Source organism: Euprymna scolopes, chromosome 18 (assembly GCF_053919585.1).
Source record: "Euprymna scolopes isolate OS-2025 chromosome 18, ASM5391958v1, whole genome shotgun sequence".
In the NCBI taxonomy this organism is placed as follows: Eukaryota; Metazoa; Mollusca; class Cephalopoda; order Sepiida; family Sepiolidae; genus Euprymna; species Euprymna scolopes.
This window is the reverse complement of record NC_136499.1, coordinates 109,007,299-109,027,697: the sequence shown is the minus strand read 5'-3', so window position 1 is coordinate 109,027,697 and position 20,399 is coordinate 109,007,299. Positions and strand designations below refer to the sequence as shown.

The window sequence follows — 20,399 nt, the reverse complement described above, 5'->3', positions numbered from 1 at the left end:
ATACAGGATACTCTCAGGTGTGAGTAACCTCATTGGCCGGGAGGATTTCTGTATATAAAAAAAAAAATACTCAGCGGAAGGCAGTTAAGTATTTTCCTCAGACATCATCTACACTTGGGATTTGGTGCCAGGTTTTTGGACAAGCCACTGCACTTTTTATGGATCCACAATGTGCACTCACTGCATTGTATGGCACTGCATCACATTTCATTCTTGCATACAACATATTGATTTGAAGATAATAAAAACAGATTTAATATTTGGACTACTGTTCTCATCTTGAGTGTTATTCTCACAATGTTCTGACCAATGTAATCTTTGACCATCTTTAGGTGTTGTTGTGGTGTGTCACATTGTCGCTCCAATTTTCAGCTTACAAACTCGAATATGCACATCAGCAGAAACAGACACATGACCGACACACCATCACGTGCATGCACACTAATGACTTCCATTTGTTTAGTTGCTAAAAGTTAAATCTTATCGGTTTTTTTTCTCTTTGTAATCAAATCAAAAACAATTGACTTAATTTCAAATCAAAATTAATATAAACACAATAAACACCCAAAACATTTTTGACTGTAAGAATTCCGGTTAGGAATTAATTATAGCCATTCGTTTATTTAACAATACAATTGCTGTAACACGAACGTCTTTCCATAAAGCTAGAGACTTCGCAGCAAATCTTTTGCTATAGCTGAGAGCTAGGAGACTCAAATCCCAACTTGATGAGTCAAGTTGGCGTGTTCAGTTACCGTGGGAACCAGAAGAAGCAGCATTACTCAAACAGCCCCTTTTAGGGATAACTACCACAAACTATTAATGCGATTCAAACCCTCCTTTTTAGGATGGCTCACAAACTACCTATATGCAATACATCCTTTCACTCTCTGCTACTGCCTGCATCCAGAGACTTCCTGAACAGCCTGCCACTCCAGTTCCTGCAGTTTCCAGTGGCTCCAGACACTCCTGCAGCTTCCAGCAGCACAAGCCATCAGCTCCTGCAGTTCCAGCCACTAGCTCTCAGTGCCCACTGATGTCCAGCTTACACTTGCTAGTGCCCACTGATGTCTAGCCTCCAGTTTCCAGTATCCACTGACGTCTAACCACCAATTCCCAGTGCCCCTGACATCTAACCTCCAGTTCCCAGTGTCCAGCTTCTAGCGCTGCTAGACGTCCAGCTACCAGTTTTCACCATCAGATCCCATCTATATGACTGATCAACCTAAGACATTATCCTTCCTCAGGGTTACATGAATTACAAACCTGCAAGATGGCCATTCTTACTCCAGACGACCCTGATTCACAATTTCTGTTGCCAAACTATTTACCATTTTTTCTTGGTAAATAAAACATGATTCTATTTCTTTGATTGATCATCAGTGTTTGTCATCCTTCTTTGCATTTGCCATTACCTCTTCGTCTTGTGTCTACTTTTTTAGTCGTATGGTTGATTCGTGCATTCACCCTTTGCAACAGTGTATCCTGTCAAACTTGAGCATTTGTATGAAATTTTGAATGGAACTCTTACTATGGACTGCAAGAATCTGTGGTGTAATGGATAAAGTACTAAAAGTGAAGGCTTAATCCTCTGTTCCGGTGATACTAAGAATATAATTGTGAATTACTTGAGACTTCTATTCAGTCATGGTTGACAGAATGAGAGCATGTTCCCCTGTGGATTAAAAGGGTTCTGTTCAACAAGATTTACCTGGAGAAGGTTGCCGATTAACACCCAAGATGAGGATAGTAGTCCAAATAGCTCCTATAATTCAAATTATCAATCCTTATCTAAAATATCCAGAAACATTTTGCTTCCATATTGCAAAATGTATTTAGGTCAGCCATATTAAAAAAATCCAGACATATTTTTCACCATTTCACGTGTCCAATTCAAATTACAATAACTTACCATTTAAAAATAAAAACAGTAAATATAGTATATGCAGTAAGTTGACTTCAGATGGTGCCAAGTGCTAATTTTTAAGGTTCCACTAAAATTTATATTAAACAAATTATTTAATAATTGAAGCACGAAAAAATTTAAAAAAAATTTTTTTTAACATTATATTTAAAAATAAAAAGGCCTAGTTATGAAAAAAAACAAAAAAAAACGAATGGAAACTGAATGAATCCTAATTCATTTTGTACGAGTCGTCAGGGCTTTTTTGAGTGAAAAGCACAAAAAATCGAGACAAGCCGATAATAAGCCTGCATCTTTTATGGCATACGCAATGGTTGAATAACTGTAAAAAGCAAGAGTGTAAGGCAGAAAACGAAAAAAAAAAAACAGCCAAAGAAAGCATCAGTGGTGTCGTATGCTTCTGGAGGCATGCTGAAAAGATATTTCACGCGTTCTGATAGCAGTAGCGGCTAATAGGGCGAGTGTAATGAATCATGCGAGCTTTGAATTGAATAAATAACAAAAATATAAGATGGACAATTCGCCAAATTGTTATATTTCTCATTTAAGATTACAGAAAATATAAAATAGTACCCCCCCCTAAAAAAAAATAAACGGAACGAAAGGACAGGTATATTTTTTTCATGAGTAATATGAGATTTATTTCTCTTTAAATAATTACTTTTCAACAACTAAATGGACGTTTCAGTAAAGCCTGGGTTGGAGTGGACCAGGTGAAAGCAATTTGGAAGTCGGATCCTCCTACCTAGATGAAAAGTGACTTCTTTGGAATCATTGTTGCATTGGTTCTTGTATAAAGAATTAACATGTGAATTTTTATGAAAAAGATTGTAGCTGAAAAGCAACTATATGTACATAAGAATGCTAAGAGCTGATCTTAGCATCTTCTGGAAGCAGCATCCCACAATAGAGCAACTCTACGAACACCTTCCGCAAATTCCCACCCTGATCAGAGAGCAAGAACCAAATTTGCTGGTCATGGGCTAAGGATGAAATCAGTAGCGATGTTCTTTTGTAGATATGAAAACAGGAATGAAATTCAGTGGTTGACCGTTCAGAATTTATGTCAAGCAACTAGCAGAGGAGTCACAACGCGCCTGCGAAGACTTACCTGGTGTAATGGAGGGCAGAGTAAGATGGCATGAGAGAATCAAGAATTAAACGATTAAATAATGCGTTAGCTCCCTTTAATAATTGGTTTGTATGTTATCTCCCTTTAAACGAGTTAAGATTTTACGATAACCGTTATGTCCCTTGAAAACTATCACTTTTATATATTTAAACATTTTTTTTGCTTTTGTTTTTTAGCTTCTAAATAAATTCCAGACTTCCCTTTATTTTGTCAGATATAATTTTGAGGTAATCAGTACTATTACCAACATAAATTATTTCAAAGATGTGCCATCGGGAAAGTAGTCAACAGCAGTTTATTTGCTTTACCTAGACGTTTGTGACCTAATTGCATAAAAGCTTATACACGTTTATTTATACAGCATAATCACTTTGAAAACCCGGTTCTCGTCAGATTACTGAAGTTAAGCAACATGAGCCTGGCCAGTAGCAGATGGGTAACCATTTTTTAATGCTAGGCGCTGTATGTACTTTTCACGGATCCAATATGCTTATATTTTATATTGAATATTATATTTTCTAATGCAAATAGGTCACACATGAGTTGTTAATGAAAAATAAATTGTTTTTGACTTCCTGAAAAATAATTTATATTATTTATATCATTTATATTATTTATATCATTTATATTATTTATATCATTTATATTATTTATATCATTTTTATTATTTATATCATTTTTATTATTTATATCATTTTTATTATTTATATCATGGTTATTATTTATATTATTCTTATTATTTATATCATTTATATCATTTTTATTATTTATATTATTTTTATTATTTATATTATTTATATCATTTATATCATTTATATCATTTTTATTATTTTTATTATTTTTATTATTTATATTATTTTTATTATTTATATTATTTTTATTATTTATATTATTTTTATTATTTATATTATTTTTATTATTTATATTATTTTAATTATTTTTATTATTTATATCATTTATATTATTTTTATTATTTATATCATTTATATTATTTTTATAATTTATATCATTTACATCATTTATATTATTTACATCATTTATATTATTTATCTCATTTATATTATTTATCTCATTTATATTATCTCATTTTTATTTTTTAGATTATTTATCTCATTTTTATTTTTTAGATTATTTATCTCATTTTTATTTTTTAGATTATTTATATCATTTTTATTTTTTATATTATTTATATCATTTTTATTTTTTATATTATTTATATCATTTTTATTTTTTATATTATTTATATCATTTTTATTTTTTATATTTTTTATATCATTTTTATTTTTATATTATTTATATCATTTTTATTTTTATATTATTTATCATTTTTATTTTTTATATTATTTATATCATTTTTATTTTTTATATTATTTATATCATTTTTATTTTTTATATTATTTATATCATTTTTATTTTTTATATTATTTATATCATTTTTATTTTTTATATTATTTATATCATTTTTATTTTTTATATTATTTATATCATTTTTATTTTTTAGATTATTTATATCATTTTTATTTTTTATATTATTTATATCATTTTTATTTTTTATATTATTTATATCATTTTTATTTTTTATATTATTTATATCATTTTTATTTTTATATTATTTATATCATTTTTATTTTTATATTATTTATATCATTTTTATTTTTATATTATTTATATCATTTTTATTTTTATATCATTTTTATTATTTATATCATTTTTATTATTTATATTATCTATATCATTTTCATTTTTTATATTATTTATATCATTTATATTATTTATATCATTTATCTCATATTTTTTATATTATTTATATCATTTATCTCATATTTTTTATATTATTTATATCATTTATATTATATCATTTATATTATTTATCTCATTTATATTATTTATATCATTTATATCATTTTTATTATTTATATCATTTTTATTATTTATATTTATATCATTTTTATTTTTTATATTATTTTTATTATTTATGTCATATTATTTATATTTTTAATATTTATATCATTTATCTCTTTTATATTATTCATATTATTTATCTCATTTATATTATTTATCTCATTTATATTATTTATATAATTTATATTATTTATATAATTTATATTATTCATCTCATATCATTTATATTATTTATATTTTTATCTCATTTATATTATTTATCTCATTTATATTATTTATATAATTTATATTATTCATCTCATTATTTATATTATTTATATTTTTAATATTTATATCATTTATCTCATTTATATTATTTATATCATTCATATTATTCAGAAAACTATTCTCATGTTTAGTGTAATGTTCACAACGTTTTGGTCAATGTAACCTACGATAATTTTCAACTGTATCTTGTTGAACTCTGAAATCTTTTTGTCAAATTTGGGAATCTGCATAGGATTTTGAACGGAACCCTTTATTTACTCTACAAGAGTAGAATGCTCTCCTTCTGTCAGCCATAACTGGGTAAAAGTCCTAAGTAATTTGCAATTACATTATGAGTGTCAGTCATACTGAGGATTGAACCTAAACCTCCAGAAGAGTGTAACTTACAACTGAATTTTACCTTTTGCAAGGACCCGTGACATAATCGATATATCACTTGGTAAATTCAATTCTAAGCCACACTCTTTTATAGGTTGTAGATTCTATCCTCAGTGTGAATGACACTCAAAATACAATTGTCATTTACTGACTTCTACCAGGTCATATCTGATGAAATGAGGGCATGCTACAACCATGGATTAAATAAAGGATGCCGTTCAAAATTCCGTGCAGATTTCAGAGATCGACAGAAATTCCAGAATTCAACAAGATATACTCAAAGTCGGCAGTTACATCTGTCAAAACATTGAGAAAATAACATTTAATATGAGAACAGTAGTCTTGAAGGATCCAAATAATACTAGTCATCAATTTTCATTAAAAAAAACTCAGCAACAGAAAAATAATTCATGTGGGTAATAGTAACGATTAGTAATTTTTAATCGAACAACTGTAGTGAGAGACATGAAAATATAAAAAAATGTGAGAGTGATTGAAATTGCGCCGACTTAATACACACCATTCTCCATGTAAACCGATTTTTTTCTTCCTGTAGAAAATGTGGGAACAAAAAGAAAATTAAATAAATTGGAAGCAGCGCAACAAAAGGAAAAAGAAAAATTTTGGCAACAAATAAATTCGTGTGTGAAAAAAGAAATTGTGGGAAAAGAAAAGTGACAACACAAACAGGCAACGAAATTGGTTGCAGCAGAAAAACATTCACGTTTCTTTTTGCTGATTAGAAAAAAAGAGCAAGTATAGATGCAACAAAAAATGAAAAAAGGTAAACAAAAGTGGTAATAAAAAAAAACATAAAAAGGCGAGAGAAAAAAGAGAAAGGGGGTAAAACAAAGGTCAGAAATAAGTAAAACAGGGGAAAAGAAAGAAAGGTAAGAGAAGGGAATGAGGTAAAAAGAAAAGAATGAGGTAAAAAGAAAGAAAGGAATAAAGTAAAAAAAGAAAAGAATAAGGTAAAAAAAAGGAAAAGGGTAAAAAGAAAGGAATAAGTTAAAGAAAGGAATAAGGTAAAAAAAGAAAGGAATAAGGTAAAAAAAAGAAAGGAATAAGGTAAAAAAAAGAAAGGAATAAGGTAAAAAGAAGTTCAAAAAAGGAAAAAATAGTGAATGGGGAGAAAATTAGAAAAAAGAATAAAATGAAAAAGGAAAAGAAGAAAAAAAGAAAAGAAGAAAAAAGGAAAAAGCCATTCACATTTTGGGTATTTAGTGAAGTGAGGACATTAAAAAAATAAACAGCTTCAATGTTAGTTGACTGAAACCATACTCTTTTACATGGAAATTACTGTTATTTTGACACTGATGTACATACGAGATATCTATGTGAATATATTAATTTGAGCTAAGCACATTCCCCACTCTTATTACGTGCGACGAGTTGTGACAAAGCATCTTATCGCATCCATGAAATACACAAGATACCTGTTGTAAAAGAATGAACTTGGACGGATGTTGGTCACCTGAAAAGCTAACCAATTGATTTGGATGAGCAAAGGCTGTTTATTCCAACTAATTTAGAGGTGGTATTTTGATAAAACAGACTGCTTATCACAACTATTAACTCATTTAGAGCTGGTGTGATCTGTAACATGCTGGTGTTACGAAGAGCCCTGACCTATAAAACCCTGCTTTAATTCTAACTATGAGTGTATTATTGGAATATGCAATTTATTCTTGAATATGAATCATATTCGAGTGGCCCTTTGAAAATGATCATTGCACTTAACTGCAACAGCAGGTAATATGCACCACATGTGACATTCAACATGGATTGCTATTTATTTTTGAGGTGGCTGTAGCGAAATGAATAATGATGCTGATAACTTTGGATAATAGCTTTTAAATGTTCAACATTATTTAAAAAATGCCTGCTTTCATTTTTCTCATATCTAATTTTATAAAGAGGATACGTTTAGAAGGAGGATAGCATTGGGTACCCTTCTTGTAAAAAAAAAATAAATAAATAAATAAAAGTCTTTGAGAACACTATTTTCTTTTGACTTCCACTAATTTTTACTCCCACTTAGAGATCAACTTGCTTGTTTTTATGTTTTTGAAAGAATCATGAAAACAGCAAGTGATCTACACTTAGAATGACTTAGGAGGGCTTAACTAATCTGCTCCTTATCATATTTACTTTTTTCTTTTTTTTCTGAGGGGAGTGTAATTTTTTTTCTACACTTTCTACACGTTTTTTATGATTAATTTTTGTAAATAAAATTAATTTTAAAAACATTTCAGAATATTTCAAGTAGGATTAAACCCATCGAGTAAATGAAATACTTCAATGTTGGAGTCTAGTTTAGAAAAATAGTTAAAGTTTAATATAACTATCGAATCCCAATCCCTCAAACAATTTTGGCCTTGTGCCTAACCTGCAATTGCTATTTTGCATTTGTTGTAAATTTTTTTTCCAATAAAAAGATTAAAAAGGAAAACAAGATTCTTTATGCTGCCATTTTCTTTGTGTCGAGAGAGTTTCTTTGAATATTGTAGAATGTGTGTGTATGTGTGCGCGCACATTCATGTGTGTGTGTGTGGGGGGGTAATAGAAAATATCTTTCACTTACCTTCCTCCACAATGACCTTATGACTCTCTTTACGTGGAGGGTCTACAAAATTTGGATCGCACTGGAAACCTTCCTTAACGCGTAAAATGCCGACGCCAAACTGCATATCGAACGCATCACTAGAAAAAAAAACACATTCCATTGAAAAACAAATAAAAAACAACTAGAAATTAAAAAGTGATTTACTGAAGAAAAAATAAGTTAAATGAATAATAAAATACAAGGTGGAAAATAGAAAAAAACAAACAATTTAATATGTTGACATAAATAACAAGATAGAAGATTATCATATTTGGTTTAACGTTCATTTTACATATTAGCATGTGTTGGACAGATTTTAGAAACTGATTTCACAACTAACCTATCTCTGGCCAAGTCTTTTTATCCCTCTTTTTCTCAAACTCGTCCCTACTAGATTTTCTTTGGCATTTCCCTGCAAACATACTTTGCTACCTCAGCTGTTCAACTGCATCTTTATCACTTGCTCATATAACCCTTATCCCTGAGTGGCTTCCGGGCCTTGATAAGTGGTGACCACCGTGTAAAAAAAAAAAAAATGTTTTCCTTCATCGTGTAATGTGAACTAACCTCGGGATGTCAACTGGTGTACATCTAACCTAAGAACTCTCATCCACTCTTTCAAGGTGGTCATACCATCAAAGTCTCCTGTTTTGCACACATCTCTCTATACTATACTTTTAAGACGCACATTTTATATTCTCATATCATTCTCATTATTTCTACCCATCCAACACATTTCAACTACCATTGGCCAAGTTTAAATTTCATATATCATCACACTTCATACACATGCCTTATAGCTTTGGCTGACAGCAGTAATGCTCTGCTAGTTAGTAATGGCAGAAATTCTCCGAGTTTACTTCATCTACTCCTAACTCTTACAATCACACGAGCACCTGACCCACCCTGTGCTCCAATTTTACTTTATTTCATTTCAACTAAAAATTATAGAAATTAAAAAAATAATAAAAAGGTTAGCAAGGCATTCGGGATGGAAACCGGGATGCACGGTGGCTCTTCTAAAATGTTGGGTATGCCTGAAAAAGGTTCAAGAATATGAATGTATGAAAATTTATTTCAATGTTATTTTACTCATACCCTTGCACCGGATTTATGCTGAGAATATCTGTTATATTTTCATTAACAAAATCAACATTTTTATTCTTTCTTGCTGCTTTTATAGTAGCTTCTTTTTTATGTGACTTTTGGTTCTTTTCATCATTGCAGTTTTGTCTAGTTATTACTATGCAAATAAAGTTTCTTTTCATGCAGGAAAGACTCAAGGAGACGTTTGCTGAGAGTTTTTTTTAGTTTTATTTTGAAGAGAATTGATTTGGGAGAGAGAAACTAACATTCTTTTAATCAGTTAACTTAACTGAAATGAGTTATACACATGGCTGAAACTACTGTCAATAATTTTCCCCACTCTTTATCTGTGCCTAAATCCAAACGTAGATTCCATGAGCAAAGCTTCTTTCTTAGAACTGCATGCCAGTGGAACTCTCTGCCGCTTGCCTGTTTCCCACCTGACTACAACTTGGATGTCTTCAAGTCCCACATAAACAAACTCCTGACAAACCGCCCCCTTAAGTAAGACACTCTATCAAAATCCCCAATACTAATGATTATTACAATACTATCTCACTGATTACTGTACATGCAATAACCCTTATCCCTGAGTGGCCTTCAGGCCTTGATAAGTGGTGACCCCCATGTAAAAAAAAAAAAAAAAAAAAAATTTCACACTTAGCGATTATCAAAGTTTTCTACATTATTGGCCAACTACTTCAGACAAGCCATGGCAGATTCACATTATTAGCGCTCTGTCGTTTTCAATTTAGCCTTTCACTTTTTTGATGATTTTATATGTAATATCATTGGGAGTTCACTTAGTAGTAGATATTAGGGCTTGGCCTGACCAGCCAATTGATTGAATTGGGCCTTTACAACCACCCATCTATCACAGGTAAGGGCCCGAAGCAGCATATTGGGTAGTGGAGGTACTTAACTCTGGTCTCTAAAAACCTCAACTACCAAGATCCTCTCCCAAGTCCTCACAGATCGCCACCCATGACAAATAGGTGGACCCTCTGTAGGTGGGCAGTCCGCCTACTCTGATACCCTGTCAACAGGGCCTCTTAACTGAAATGAGTAATGTTCAGGAGCAAAAACATCAAAGTAACATTTTACACTTAGCGATTATCAAGGTTTTCTTTTGGCCAACTACTTCATTCAACTCCTGGCAGATTTGCGTTATTGGCAATGCCTCCGTCGTATGGCTTCCACAGATAGACTGATTTGAAAACCTTTGTTTTATATTGAAAAACGTGATGTCATTTGTCATCTTGACTCATACCTTTGTTTTGTCTACACTGTTTTGCTTTTATTTAACACGTCAGTCATCCTAGATTCTATAACATAGCACGGACGGCTATATGCAAATGCATACAAAATGATCACAAGTAGTGAAAATAAAAACTTTAAAAAGGAGATAATATTCGAGATCACATGAGAGGCATGGAGAACGTTCCAGATTACACGAGTGATGTCACGGCCGTAACATTGAGGAAATAAATGTTGTTAAACAGAAAAAGTGAGTTGGAGTTCTTTTCTATTCTTTGTCTGCGACTGAAAACTACAATGTTTTGGTTTCCAGACAACATTACAATTCAACCTACAGAATGATTCTGACATTTGCATGTTTCGGTTATCATGACATGCACTAATTGTGACTCTTGTCAAAATCAACACTAGCTAACTTAATCGCTGTTGACATATGGTCACTAATATATAACCTATCCTTTAGCCCCACACCAAAAATTGAATATTATATAAAGTGTAAAATCTATATAAGTAGATGTATGTTTGTGTGTAAATATTTAACAGGTAAACTCTTAAACTATTGGTCACATAACACTGAAATTAACGGAAAATAGTAATCATTAGGGCTATGACGAGAGAATATTTGTTTCATTATTTTGACTCTCGAGTATATATTAGTTAATATCTTATATGTTTTTAGAAAGAGCAATGTAATTCTCAATTGATTAACTGTGTCAGATATATACTCGAGAGTAAAAACAAATAAAAGAATATTCTTTTATCATAGTCTTAGTAATCATACACCATGGATGATTTATAACAAGTAAAATCTTTGTTTGGATGGATGGATAATTTGTGCAGAAATATGTTGGCATGTTGAAATGTAAAATGTTCATTTCAATTTGCCGACATATTTCTATTACTTTTGTGCAAATTCATACATAGTTTGAAGTGGTTTAATTTTAAATCTTTCGTATCTATCTATTCTCAGAGGAGCACTTACAGTTGGATGTCAGGTGGCTCACACCCTCGACTTTGCTGTTAATATAGTCATGCCCCTAGGGCATCTATTTGGTGGTGGTGTATTTCTCTCTGCAACCAACAATTTGCAGGTTGTTTCAGTCAACAATAATTTTATTTTTGACAATCCACTATATTTGATTCTTCTAATCACACAGATTCGGCTCAAATGGTAGGGAATATGGCTGGAGCACTAAACGTTTTGATTTCAATTCTGGCCAAATCATTTTATTTTTAACTTTTGAAATCAGTACTACATATTAGATACAACATATTCAATAGAGAATTGGCTCTGTAATAATAAATACAAAATCTGCATGAATTAAAATATATTTAAGCATATTTAATAACTGGGCAAGGCCGGACGATCCCCCCCTCTCCCACTCCTGCTAGTATAAGAATAAAAATGTTATAGTGTTATGAGTGCAAAAGTATACAGGGTGCTTTATTCAATCCCTGGCAATGTCGAGTTTCTCTACTAATACACACATAAAAGCCACCAATTGCCTGCTGACAGAAAAACTGAATAATTCATGTCCATCTTTAAAAGTATTTCACTATTAGTTAACTGCTCTCGTCTCTGAGGTCATATTGTGGAAAGGTATAATTTTGGGCGCTTTAAACATAACGTTTGTTTACTTTGTCTCTCCAAGTATTTTCCTCCCCATTCTAACTTTGTAGCTCCTTTAGCTAATGACTGTTCCAATCTTGATTAGACATTGCAAGATGGTGTTTATACACTGTGAAATGGGTTCAGACATGACCTACTAATACTTATTAGTAAGCTGTGGCTCAGATTCAAACCTGTTTGGTTATATTGAGCTATGCTAAGATCTGATTGGTCAAATAGCACCATGTGACTTAGGAGAAAGGGAAGAGATTTAAAAGTGCAACCTATGTAAAAAGTGTTTATTTTTTCTACTCATGTTCACCCCTAACAAAGTATATTGCCACTTGGATGCAAGGGGCTACTATTTGGGACCATGCCTAGAAAAGATTAACAAGATGTTAGTTTACATTACATTTAATCTTCTGCATATCAGTACAGTCAGGGAAGCAGGTAATAAGGTAATTTCAAAGTCTAGTTGTTTGAGGGAAAAACTATTAGAGTAGAAAGCTTTATGGCATTTAGAGACCTCAACAGTGAAGGGGTGAGATTTTGTTGTTAAGCAGGTCTGTCAGGGATATGTATGTCGGGGACGCATAAGTATTGGATGAAAGGAGAAAAAATGCTGTCTACTCACTGAATAACATTGAAGTAATCTTCTGCTTCCTCAGGATCCGCAGTCCTCCATCGATTTTTGAATCCTATGACTAATGTATTTGGTCGTAATTTTCCAACACCACAAGTCTGCAGAGAAAAAAAAGTTAATTCAGGTTCATTATGGAATGCATAAAAAGGTGAATGAAGAAAGCGGAATAAAATTTTCAGTGACGATTAAAGTACAAATACCTGCATAAAAGATTGCACGCCCAAACGGAAATCAGGAGAAATTATTGGGCTGTAAAAACACTTCACTCGTCGTCGATGGAGCCAATTATATTCTTCCGAAGTTCTTAAAACTTTCAAACTGTCTGCATTAGGATCCTAAAAGAAAGAGAAGGAAATGAAAAAGGTCTACAGGTTCCAGAATATATATATATGGTTTGAGGGGGAGAGGGATCTATTTCAAAAACCTTTGAGAAGTTTATGAACAGACAGACAGACATAAACTACAACCTTATATATTTCTAATTTTATAAAGTTGTTAGATATGTTTATATGTTTGTATACTTATTTCAACATAAACCCTGGGATGATTAGTCCATGCTCTATCCAGAGAACTTATTGCTTCCTGAACAAATACTGACCAGATGCAACATTTTCATCCAGTTATTTATTTATTTTTTAAAATTTTCATATCAGTTTGTTCAAGCTGGGGATGGGGCATCCTACCAGATGCCAAACATTCACCCGCTAACTCAGATACTCTAACCGAGAGATCTTTTTAAAATTATGACTGTTCTCTTTAAGTGCAATTGTTTGAGTCTTTCTTGCACGTGGTTAATTGGGTATATTTGCCAAGTAGTTTTTGAAATTCTTTTCCATAAGTCCAGTTGCTCCTATAATTATTGGAATTATGGAGATCTTCCTAAAATTCCAGTTTCTTTTCATGTCATGCATGAGATCTTGGTATTTTGTTATCTTTTCCCTCTCAGCTCTGTTTAACCAAGCATCATTGGGAGACACTAACTTCTACTAAGGTTGCTTCTTTCTCCTTGTTCTATGTTAATATGTCAAGTTTAATAGCTCCGTTTTCTAGGTACGTAGCTGTAGGGATTGTATAGTAACAATGGATGGTGCAGGACTTATTTCCAATTGTTCTTTCTGGTGCATGTTCTCAAGTCTTGCTGTTGTATTCGATATTCAACTTTCACAGACCATCTAGTGGAGATATGTCCACACTTCATCATGTTATATTGTATAGAATTGTATTGCATTGGCAGAACCTTACAGCTGGATGTCAGTTGGATCTCACACTTTCTACTTCTGTGGGGTAGAACCTGCATTTGCTGTCATTGCTGAGACCACTCATTTTCTTTAAAGCATTTGTCATCAAGCTTTGATGTTGGGCAGCAATTATAATCTTGTTTTTTAATTTTCTTCCTTTGAAGATTGTAACGCTGAGTATAGGGCAGCCAAACCAGCTGCCAACATTGCCCTGCTTTTTATTGAAACCAACCGAGAGCTCTTTTTAGTATCCTATTGTCTGGATCTCTTTTGCACTTGTTCACCAGGAATATTAGTTAGGTAGGGCTTCAGGTTCTTCTTCATAAGCTCTGTGGCACCTATAATAACTGCTATGATTGATATCTCCCTTAGATTCCAGTTTCTTTTCATATCATGCATGATACCTTGATATTTTGTCTGTTTCTCCTTTTCAGCTCTGTTCAGACCTCCATTAGGAACACTCACTTCAACCAAGGTTGTAACTCTGTCTGACTTATTCCATATAACTATGTCAGGTTTCACAGCAGCATTTTCAAGGTAGGTGGCTGTAAGGATTACATGGTTGTGATGTATGGTATATAAGGCATTTCCAACTGTTCTTTCAGGTTGATGTTCCCAGGATTTGCTGCTACATTGAATGTTTAATTTTTTACAGATGGTCCAGTGGATGTACTGACATACTCCATCATGTCACATTGAGTAGTAGCCATCCTCCAAAAGAACCTTGCAACTTGATACTAGATGACTCACATTTTCCAATTCCGTGTAGCAGAATCTACATATTTATGTATTCATATGTTGTAGATTTGCTGTGCTTAAAAAAAAAAATGACAAATGTGTATAAAAATATAGATATAATAAATTTGAAAGGATATTTTTCTCAACTGATGATTACTATTTCAATACAACAATTTCTGACATCCATGCATCTATTTGCAAACATCCATCATGGAATTTCTACTTTGCTGTTAATGAAGTCAAGCCCCTAGCACATCTATTTAGTGACATGGTATTTCCCTCTTCAACCAACAATTTACAGATTGTTTCAATCAACAATTATTTTATTTCTGACAATCGACCATGTTTGATTCTTCTACTCAGGTGGATTCGACTCAATCAACGATTATTTCATTTTCAACAATTAATCATAGTTTTTAATTCATGCCCATGTCTGTATGAAATACTTTATTTCTGTCAAATGACCTTTTCGATATATTTAATTTAGATATTTACCAATCAGAGAAAGGTATGAAAGGACTGGGAAATATAGATTTGCAAACCCTTACCACCTGTTATCTATTAAATAAACAGAAATGAATTCATAAATTTCAAAATGGCTCCATGTGTCCCAATAACAACCACAAGTTGTTCGTAAACTGTTGTGACATGGTTTAACCATGACTATGGTTCTACAGTATTTGAGAGCAAAGCTCACTGGAGTCAGTTGATGCTGAGAGCTAGAAGCCAAACACCTTGTGGTTTACTTGTCAATTTGCTTATCAATTGTTGCTACCTGACATGCACTTGTAGTATTGTACCTTTTGGAATAAATCAATTCTTTATGTTACATCTATGTATTTTTGTCAATTCGATGATATAACACAAACAAATATACATCATTTAATTGTGTGATATAAAAGTAAACAATTGTTTAATTGTACAAAAAAGAAAAAAGAAAAACGTCTTACCACAATAACATTACAGCAGATCATTAAACTGCAGTTTCGTGTGAAGCTGGACACAAAATCTACAATTGCTGGACGACTGCTTGGTAAGCCACTAAGTAGAAGCACTTGTGGCCTAAAAGAAAAAAAAAAATGTGCATCCAAATTAAAATAAGTTTTTGTCCGTCTTAAATATAGAATGTTAATCTTTCGAAGTAATGCTGTTATTTTTTAATGAGGAATCAAAATTACAGTTCTAAGCTAGCCTTTAAGACATATCTGATTTTTTTATTACCAGGATCTTTGGACAAATTTATTTAATTTATAAGACAAATAAGTTCCTATTTACTTGTCCCCCCCCCCCACAAGGGCAGAGTTAGACACAAGGTTGGTTTCTAATGTGGGGAAAATCCAGCTCCCCAAAAAGGAGCTCTCTGGATAGGAACAAAAATAAAAATTGTCTCAACCATGAAGGATTTCTCCTCCACTAACCGAGAACAGAAAAAAAGTGAAGTGCAGGATCAGAACAGATACTATACTGTGATCTTGACCTGAATAAGTTAACCATTTTTCTTGAGTATAATTGTTGAGACTGTGCACATGCACACACACATACATACGATGGTCGATAGCCAAAACGCACTGAGCAATAGGGTGAAGCTGTCAAAACTGATGTCACCAGAGGTGAAGAGGTCATGTAATTGACCCCCCTCCCCACAGTTGTTGCGTCAAAACACCTGCTAGGAAACAGATCAATATATATATATATATATATATATATATATATATACACACACAAGCAGGGATGCATAAGCCAGTCAGTCGGAAAGCAACATTAGCCCAAGCCCGCTGCTGAATCTGCCCCCTCTTGCTTCCCCCTCTGTCTACAGTTTGGGAGCATACATATGAAGCAAGAAATAAAATAATAATTACATATTTTTCTAACAAACGAATTTTGTGTTGCGGGTTTATTTTCTGGCTGACGAGAAACTTCCAGCATTCAACCCGGCTACATCACAACACAAAAAGTCAACGTTTAAAATTAGTTTTGGCTTGGTTTTTTAGGTAATCTGATCCAGTAATTTTGTCAAAAGTAAAAGATTTTATGTTTCAAGCTCTTCCTATCTTGGTATTTGGTTTGTTTGTTTTATAGAGGAAATTGTTTTTGTTTTTGACTTTGCAGAACATGATTGAGTTTTGCAAAGAGAAAAAAACAATAACATCAATGTTTGGTGCATTTTAGGTCAGGAAGTCAATATCTTTAAACAGCCGGATCTGATAACACCAGTCAGAAAACCAGTGAAAATAATCCCCAAATTTCATTTCTTATAGTTTTTAAAAAGATAATAAAATGAATAAAAAATAAATGAGAAAATTTGAGAAAAAAGTGTTAAAAAAAAGTTCAAGAAAAGAAATGAAATAAAAAGGTAAAAAAAAAAGTAAAAAAAAAAAAAAAAAAAAAAAAAAGAAAAAAGGGAAAATAGAAAAAGGAAAAAAAATTAATTAAAAAAAAACTTACCTAAAATTTTTAATATGGTCTTCTACAGCAATTAATTTAAGAGTTGATTGTAGGGCACTTTTATAAACATGTGCTTGTGTAGAGGAACCCCAGTTTACATCTTAAAATAAAAAATAAATTCAGGAAAAAAAAAAAATTAATGACATATCAAATTTATATGATCTGACAAAAAATATATACTGTATTTACTATGTTGAAAAAAAATTAGCTAAAAATGATAACTGATTTACCAAATAAGTAATGAACTGATTGAAACAGACTTGCAAATATTTTGATTTATGCAGATTTCGTATTTATAATTATGGAACCAATTCTCTATGGATTATCATATTATACCCAATGTATAGTAATGATTTCGAAAGTAAAAGAAAATGTCTTGAGTGCCATTAGTGAGAATCAGAACCAAAACATTTAGCTCTCCAGCGGTATTCACTACCATATGACTTAAAGACAGGTGATATCAAAACTTTCAAAATTAATGTAGTTAAATGTACATTTGTGCATATATATAGGACTTACATAAATTGGCTTACGCCTGCCAAAATCCAATTTTTCAATTGTGACCCTTTAGAAGCTATTTTTACCAGCTAAAAACCAAATCAAATTTATTCCACTGGTCTGAATTCCCTATATATCAAGCTTCAAGTCTGTAAACTAAGAATTGACAGAGTAGTTCGGCAGAGGCTGTTCTGCACACACGTAAGTTCACTTTTATAATATATTTCAGTCATCCTTCACCTCTTTTTACTCTTGTTCACCCCAATTTTATCTTTATAAGAGTCAGTAGTTATTTCTTCAGTGAAATACTATTGACAAACTTTTTTTCTGTCTTGGATGTTAGGGGCTACTATGAGCATCAGGATGTCTGTTCACATTACAGAAGTTACCTGAACTTACTCCATCTATAATAGAAATCTCACCTGTCTGTTTAAATGTATGTATGTTTGTATGTCTGTCTAAAACTTTTGACAGAGGTGACGGATTTTCATGAGATCAGTATTGTTTTAAAGCTTGACCCTTCGGACAACAAACATCGAAAAAATTGGATAAAAAAATTATTTTCTTCATCCTGAACTGGGCACTTTTCTACAAGAAGGGGTCACTTTTTTCGCCGATATTTTTGAAAGACATTCCCTCTTTTCGAATGACTAGCCTTAATTTAAACTTTGCTACTTCCAGTTTGGCAATGGATGCAACGGCAAAGATGTCACGTTTCTTTTTTTTTTTATTCCACATTCTTTTCCTCCTTCGCGGTACAGGTTCAAACTTGCCTGCTTGCCTACTACCACATTTTTTTTTTTTGCTCACTACACACCTCCAAATATCCGGGCAATGTCAGGCACCCAGGCTAGTTTATTCCTAATTCTTGCAATCATACGAACACCAGCTCTTCTCTTCGATGCAATCGTATCATCCAAGTAACAACATTTCTGAGCACTCTCAATAGCTTCACCATTCAAATATACTTTTTCTGTATCCGATTTCTCATCTGTCTCTATATTGTCTTACACATCTTCCACATAAACTGGTTATCCTCTTTCAACCCACCAGTAACCCCACTGCAATTTTTGTGTACCCAATGCTCTCAAGCATCACAAAAAAAGAAAAAAAAAAACGAAAAAGAAATGGAATTGCAGCCGGCTACCTTTTCACAAACTGAGTTTGAGAATTTTCCTCTTTTAGGGATCGTTTCCATCGGCAAATGCCAAGGGAATGAACCCCAACAAAAAAATCAGGTTTCTAATCCCGATAGACAGATGATGAAGCACTGCAAAACCTTTCCGGCAACTCACGTAGCTGCACTGGCTCTGACCATATTAGCTTTTACAATTCAAGACTTATACAGATTAGCTACTCACCAAAAACTATTTTTTTTTTTTTTATCTCGGGACTGATACATATTAGTTACTCATCGGAAACTCTTCTAAAATTAAACATGGCTTTCAATTCAAAAGGCAACATGAATTGGAACAAATACTTTGAAGACGTTGTCAAAGTTGCTGCAAAGAAAGGTGTGCGTCTTCTAGAAAATTACTCATACCTGACAATATCCTGTATCTCTACAAAGCCACCATTCGCCCATGCATGGAGTATTGTTGCCACATTTGGGCTGGTGGGTCTACCACTAGCCTACCGTTTTTAGTTTCATAAAAAAAGTCTCCAATTTGATAGTTATCTCCCTATCAACCAAGCTCCAATTCTTGTATAATTGCTATAATGTTTCATCTCTGTGCTTGTTTTATAAGTGCTTCAATAGAACATGTTCTGATGAACTCTTAGCACTTGTGCCCAGCCAATGTAAATACCACCAATTAACCTAACAAACAGCAAAATCTCACCCCTTCACTGTAGAGGTCTCTAGATGTTGAAAATCTTTCTACTCTAATAGTTTCTTCCCTTAAATTGGTAGGCTTTGGAATTCTCTCCCTGTTTCCTGCTTCCCTGACTGTACTTATAGCAGACATAAATGAAATAAAGCTTATTTTCTCTTGTGAATCAATGTCAATGCTAGACGATTTGGTCACACACTGACCAATCAGCGTACAGGACACATTGATTCCATCTGTCTCCTGAGGAACTTCTTCAGCCCCTTTAGGAATCACAGTAGGTCAGTGGAGAAAACCCCTGGCAGCACTGAAGAAAAACATTCCTTCTCTCACCCCTGTGGTCCTGTCTAATGGATGCTCCAGCATTGACAATCTTCACCTGAAGATAACTGCTGGCCAACTTTTAACAGAACTGTCAATTCTTCATTTTCTTCACCTAGACACCGTCTAACTTTCTCCCACGGAAACAGTTTTCTTTCCATGCTATGTTTGTGTTTACTATTGTACACGAGTGTATCTCCTATCCCTAATACTCATCATCATATTGTATGAATCAGAAGATTCTATTGTTGGCAGTGGTTTCCCCGGTATTTTTCTAGTCAGAATTCTTTCTAGAAAGACATTGGATACTTATGGGAGGAACCATGAGAAGGTTCCCAACATCACTAAGTAAAACAAACTGGATTCGAACTTGGAACACCCAGGTTCAAAGTTTGTGTTGTTAGTCACTTGACCATTGTCCCTCCTCCCAAGTACTGACATGCAGAAATTTAAATGTAGTCTGGATAATCCAAATAGAAGTTTCTCTAATTCCTCTGAAAACTTTATGTTCGAAGATGGTTGAGAGA

At 32.6% G+C, this 20,399-nt stretch overlaps 1 protein-coding gene across 4 annotated transcripts in view; it reads right to left on the bottom strand.

Moving 5' to 3' along the window:
* The window catches only part of LOC145297753 (solute carrier family 12 member 1-like), a 382,960-nt gene that overhangs the window by 42,654 nt on the left and 319,907 nt on the right, over positions 1-20,399 (bottom strand). For 2 of the 4 annotated variants that reach the window (XM_080143990.1, XM_080143988.1), the window contains exons 13-18: positions 17,225-17,324; positions 15,730-15,841; positions 13,004-13,138; positions 12,795-12,901; positions 8,188-8,306; positions 6,124-6,153 (exon numbers count right to left, since the gene is read on the bottom strand). In XM_080143990.1, the coding sequence (XP_080000116.1) occupies positions 6,124-6,153; positions 8,188-8,306; positions 12,795-12,901; positions 13,004-13,138; positions 15,730-15,841; positions 17,225-17,324 (603 nt within the window). The remainder of the gene's footprint in view (positions 1-6,123; positions 6,154-8,187; positions 8,307-12,794; positions 12,902-13,003; positions 13,139-15,729; positions 15,842-17,224; positions 17,325-20,399) is intronic. The other 2 variants (XM_080143991.1, XM_080143989.1) reach the window with 1 other exon arrangement.